This window comes from Lactuca saligna, chromosome 8, assembly GCF_052625555.1.
Source record: "Lactuca saligna cultivar CGN05327 chromosome 8, ASM5262555v1, whole genome shotgun sequence".
NCBI classification, from domain to species: domain Eukaryota; kingdom Viridiplantae; phylum Streptophyta; class Magnoliopsida; order Asterales; family Asteraceae; genus Lactuca; species Lactuca saligna.
In genome coordinates, this window is record NC_136424.1 from 91,306,176 (window position 1) to 91,312,554 (window position 6,379).

At 41.6% G+C, this 6,379-nt stretch overlaps 1 protein-coding gene across 1 annotated transcript; it reads right to left on the minus strand.

Annotated features, from left to right (window-relative positions):
• Positions 1 to 1,258: 1,258 nt before the first annotated feature.
• On the minus strand, positions 1,259 to 1,570 carry LOC145009898 (uncharacterized). The gene has a single exon (XM_078968520.1). It carries the CDS (start codon positions 1,568 to 1,570, stop codon positions 1,259 to 1,261), a length of 312 nt encoding a protein of 103 aa, XP_078824646.1.
• Between the last annotated feature and the right edge of the window lie 4,809 nt (positions 1,571 to 6,379).

Here is a 6,379-nt window from a genome sequence, read left to right on the forward strand (position 1 = left end):
TCAGCTCATAACTATGATGCATGAAATTACCCAAAGGATAAACTTATTCTAGGATTCATAAAGCTTGTAAATCACAATTTTGTAGTGCGTTAGCATGAAGTATTCCACAACATAATCACAATTTTTTTCATAAACATGATGGTACATGCAAATATCCAAAGGGTAAACGAGACTTGACTTGTACCCCCCCCCCCCCCCCCCCGGAAAATACATGAAAAACACGAAAAAGTATGGGGTATGAGGCTCACCTTGTTGATTTCGTGAGTTGAAGGAAGGAAGTGAAGAAGATTTTGATCCTGGCCTTGCACAACTTGAATAATACTCGAAATTTGCTAGTGTTCTAGGGACTACACACGAAATGGTGTGTGCAATGGTAGAGTTTTAGCTTAAAGAAGTATAAAAACACTAGAGGTTTTCAAGAATACTTACCAAGTTCTTATGAGTTTTTTAAAGAATTTTCTCTTAAAGGTCGTATACAAAAATTAGAGAAGGAAGGGAGAGTGTTTTAGAGAGTAAGTTGAGTGAAAATGTGTTTAGTGTGTGTGTGTGTGGGGGGGGGGTCATACGGCCAATCTTAAGAAGAGAGAGAGAGAGAGAGAAAGAAATTGACTTGGTTGCATGGTGTATAATGTGGTGTAGGGTGTAGATGTATGGAAGGTAAAAGTATGCATGGTGTGGATACATGAAGAGTAATAGGATGTAAAGGCATGAGGTGTCAATGTTTTTGATTTTCTTTTCTCTTTTGTTTTTGTCTTGCCCAAACTGAAATCCCATATGATTTCAGCCTACATGGGATAAGTTCATGGGCTTTCGGGTTTTGGCTCGGCTCATTAAGAGGTTTTTGGTCCATTTAAGTCCAAGGGTAGAAGGATTTTTGGTTTAGACTGTGTATGGGATTTTCAGGTTTAATTGGGACCAATAAGGTCCAAGGAAAAGCTCTCGGCCCAATAAGGCCCACGAAAGGGATTTTTCGGTCCAATAGGGTGTTTGGGCCGAAGACTCCCAAAATTGATTTTGTTTAGCTATTGGATCAAATTTGGGCTTACATGAGCCTATTTCAACTTGATTCTAAATGTATGCACATATGAATTCATATAAAATTGTCGTTTGAATTTCACTACGTAGATGCAACAAGGTTACATATAGGAAACTATTGTGTACAAGCTTTACAATCTAAGCCCTAAAATTCTAGTTGTGACATCATCCCCCGTTAGAGGGAATTTTGTCCTGAAATTCTTTCTAAGGTAGCCTTCAAGAACTAGGGAAAAGGAGGGGGGTAGCTTTGCTTCATCTGGTCTTCGTGTTCCCATGTGAATTCAGGTCCACGTTTGGCACTCCATCGGACCTTTACAATAAGAATGTGGCTTTGCTTTGTTCGTTTCACCTCCCTATCCATTATCTCCATGGATTCCTCGACAAAATGGAGATTTTCATTCACCTCAATCTCGTCAAGCGAGACAACCAGTTTTTCGTCAGATAAGCATTTCTTCAGGTTTGACACATGAAAGACAGGGTGCATATTGCTGATTTCTGGTGGTAAATGTAGCTGGTAAGCCACCAGACCAATCATGGAAAGGATTTCAAATGGTCCGATGTATCTTGGGTTCAACTTTCCACGCTTCCCAAAGCGTATCATCCCTTTCCAAAGAGAGACTTTTAGCAGTACGCGAGCACCCACTTGAAATTCCAAAGGCTTTCATCTTTTATCCGCTTAGCTCTTTTCTCTCACCCTGGACGCTTTTAGTCGTTACCTAATTTGAACGATCTTCTCAGTTGTTTCTATGATGATTTCAGGACCAGTTAGAATGTTATTGGGTACCAGTCCCTTCACTAATTATGTGGCTCCTACGTCCGCCCAACAAATATGTGATCTGCATTTTCGACCATATAGGGCCTCGAAGGGAGCGACCTTGATGCTTGTGTGATAGATATTGTTGTACGAGAATTAAATCAGTGGCAAGTGGACATCCCATGCCTTTCTAAAGTCTATCACACAGGCCCTTAGCATATCTTCTAAGGTTTGGAAGGTCCTCTCACTCTATCCATCTGTCTGGGGATGGTAGGCGGTGCTCATATCGAGCTGGGTCCTTAGTGACCTTTGAAGTGATTTCCAAAACCAAGAAGTAAATCTACTATCTCTGTCTGATATAATAGATATTGGAACACTGTGTAATCTTATAATCTCCTTTATGTAGATCCTGGTTAACTTTTCCATTTTATCAGTTTCCCTTATTGGTAGGAAGTGGGTGGATTTGGTTAATCGGTCTATGATGACCCAAATGGTGTCAATTCCACCCGTTGTCTTGGGCAACTTGGTTATGAAATCCATTATTATCCGTTCCCACTTCCACTCGGGTATTTATGGTTGTTGTAGTAGACCTGAGGGCTTCTGATACTCTACCTTTACTTTAGCGTAAGTCAGGCACTTACTCACGTAGGTAGCTATTTCAGCTTTCATATTTGGCCACCAATACTGTTGTTTGAGATCAGGTACATTTTGTTGGAACCCTGATGAACGGAGTATTTTTTTTTGTGGGATTCATTCATGACCACGTCTCTGAAACCATCGAACTTAGGGGTCCAGATCCGATCCATGAGGTAGTAGGCTGCGTCCTCTTTGATTGTAAGATTCTTGTCCATACCACACAAAGCTTCGTTTGTGATGTTTTCCGGCTTCAAGGCTTCCAGTTGAGCCTCCTTGATTTGTGAAGATAAATAGGAATGAATGGTTATTGTTAGCGTTCTTGCTTAGCGACCCGAGTATTCCTTTCTGCTCAAAGCATCTGTCACCACATAGGGTTTTCCCGGGTGGTAACGGATCTCGCACTCGTAATCGTTTAGCAACTCGACCTATCGCTGCTTGCTCATGTTAAGTTCATTCTGGTTCAGGATATGCTGGAGGCTTTTGTGGTCCGTGAAGATAATGCACTTTATCCCGTACAGGTAGTGCCTCCAAATTTTTAGAGTGAATACCACAATTCCCAACTTCAGATCATGAGTGGTATAGTTCACCTCATGGGTCTTTAGTTGCCTTGACGCATATGCTATAACCTTTCCGTGTTGCATCAGTACACAACCTAACCCCTTATTAGAAGCAACACAATATACCACGAAGTCCTCCGTTCCCTCTAGGAGAGATAGTACTGGAGCATTATAGAAATCTTGTTTCAAAGTTTGAAAAGCAGCCTCTTGTTTCTTCTCCCAAATGAACGGTACACCCTTTCGATTAAATATGGTGAGTGGCTTGGCGATCTTGGAGAAATTCTGGATGAACCTCCTGTAATAACCATTGAGGCCTAAGAATTGCCTAATCTCCATTGGGGTTCTTGGAGTTGCCCAGCCTTCAATTGCCTTAACCTTGGAGGGATCCACATGTATTCCCTCTTCACTGACCACGTGGGCTAGAAAATCCACTTTGCGGATCCAAAACTCGCACTTGGAGAATTTTGCGTACAACTTCTCCGCCCTTAGTGTTTCCAAAACATGCCGCAGATGTTGGTTGTGTTCTTCTTTACTTTGTGAATAAATGAGTATATTATCAATGAATACAATCACGAAGTTGTCAAGATAGGTTCCGCAGACTCGGTTCATTAGGTCCATAAATGTTGTAGGCGTGTTCCTTAGACCAAGGGGCATTACTACGAATTCATAGTGAACGTATCGGGTTTGGAAGGCAGTTTTGGGGATGTCTTCTTCTCGAACCCCTAGTTGGTGGTATCCGAATCTTAAATCTATCTTTGAAAAGTAACTTGCTCCTTGAAGCTGGTCAAATAGATCGTCAATCCGGGGAAGAGGATATCGATTCTTGATGGTGAGCTTGTTGAGCTCACGATAATCGATACTCATGTGAAATGAACCATCCTTCTTTTTGACAAATAGGATTGGAGTTCCCCAATGAGATAAGCTTGGCCTAATAAACCCCTTGTCCAATAATTCACTTAATTGACTGAAAAGCTCTTGCATTTCTACAAGAGCTAGTCTATATGGAGATTTGGTGATCGTTGTGGCTCCGGGTATCAAGTCGATTCGAAATTTGATTTGTCGTTTGGGAGGTATTCCCGGAAGGTCTTCAGGAAACACGTCGGGAAAATCATGCACCTCCAGGATGTCCTTGATGTTCTTTTCTTCTTTATTTTTATCCACCACGTGGACTAGAAAGGCATGGTTCTTTTTGTGTAAGCACTTTTGTGCCTTGATACACGACATGAGAGGAAGATTCGTATCGGGTTTGTCACCATATATAACTAGAGTTTCATTGTTGGGTAGCTAAAGGCAAACGGCCTTCTCGTAACACATAATATCAGCACGGTGGGGGAATAACCAATGCATGCTGATGATCACATCAAAACTTCCTATAGTAACCGGCATTAAGTTTATTTGAAAGGAGTTGTTATTTAAAGTTAATGTGCACCCTATGAATACCTGATTGGTTGTTTCTGTTTTCCCATTAGCCATTTCCGCCGTGAAAGTTTCGTTCAATTTTTGGGGATCTTGATTGAGTAGGTGTTTAAATTTATGACTCACGAAACTTCTTTCTGCCCCACTATCAAACAAAATGTGTGCATATATGTTGTTGAGGAGGAACGTACCAGTGACTACTGTCACATCCTTCATAGCCTCCTCATGTCCTATTTCTAGGACTCTTCTTGTTCCTCTTGTATTTCGGTTGTTGGCCTTTGGATAGTTTCTTTTGTAGTGGCCAGTCTCTCCACACCCATAACATGCTTGACTTACACCAGTGTTGGTAGGTTGATTGGTGTTGTGCTGGGGTTATACAATATTGGGCGGTGTGCCCTTTCTTATTGCAGTTGGTGCAGTGCATCTCTCGGCACGCACTGTGATGATGAAAGTTGCATTTATCACATTTCAGGAGATTACCCGCATATTTCTTGGTCAGTGTTGGTGTGGCAGGAGTGCTAGTAGTGTGAACCGCTACTATCTGTTGCTTCTTTGCAGATTCCTGAGTTTTTTTGCCCCTTTCTCTTGTTTCCTGAGTTTTTCTTGTTATCATTTCCTTTCTTCGGTTCAGTGACGGAAGTCGTTGCACACTTTTGTACTCCATGGGTATACAGCTTTTGCGCAAGGTGTTTGGCGCTGTCGAACGTTGTTGTGTTTACAACAATTACATTCACTTGAATCGGGGGAGTTATCCCCCAAATGAAACATTCGACCTTCTTACTCTTAGAGGTGATCATTCCCAGACACAAGATTGCCAGGTTGTTGAATTTGGCAATGTAATCTTCAATGTTGGAGTCCTTTATAGTGAGATTCCACAATTCTTGCTCTAGTTTTTGTACCTCCCCTCTAGGACGGTACTCTTCAAGCATTATGGCCTTGAGGTCTTCCAAAGCCGTTGAGTTTGCCACTCGAAGTGTTAGAGCCTTGATGTGGCCATTCCACCACGAAAGGGCTCTATCAGCAAAAGTATAGGTTGCAAATTTCACTTTAATTTCTTCCGGACATCCGCAAATTTCAAAGACTAATTCCATCTTCTCAAACCATCGAGTTAGGTCTATGCACCCCTGCTTCCGTTAAATGTCATTGGCTTCCCGTTTGTGAAGTCTTTATATGAGCATACTCGTTGAGGCCCTTGATTAACCCCGTGGTTAGAAATGCTCGTTCCATTCCCACTTCTGCCTCCATTAGCACCATTGTTGTTGATATGTACAAAAGCCGCAGTGACTACAGCTGAAACTGCTGCCTGGAATGTAGCCGCATCCATTTGTGGTGGAGGCGGCAGCAGTGATGGTGGTGCTGTTTTGGTATTATTGCGCTTGGTGTACTTTCGGGCGGCATTTTACTGCGACCGATGGAATTTACATTAAGTTTTTTATCAGGGTTATGTTTTGAACACTATTGTAACGTAACATTGAATTTATATGTATGTCAAGCTAGTGGTTATTGAGTATTACTTTGTACATGTAATTGAAATCCTGGTATACCTAATAAAAATGAACAGATAATACATAGCAGATAACAACGTTCGTAAATAAAACACATATGTGTTTCATTAGTAATAAAGTAGTGGTACATAATATAGTACATCAAGTTAATAATATGGCAGCATAATGACCCTCCGAGTAGTGTAATTACTTAAACATAGGGTCGGTCCTACATACAAAATAAAAAGAAAGGGGTAGCACTAACGCATACCCAATGTATATTCTATCATAATGGGGGAGTAAGATAGATCCTACTCTCGCCGAGTAGTCCCATGCGGTGTTTGGGATGAAGTGGAAGCACCCTATAGCTCAGCTAGTTGGTGCTCGTCTACCAGTCCCCTTTCCTTAAGGGCAACATATCTCATTTGGTATTCCCTTACTTCCACTCATGCTATAGTAAGGTCCTCAAAAAGTCAGTCCATAGGGTGGATATCCCT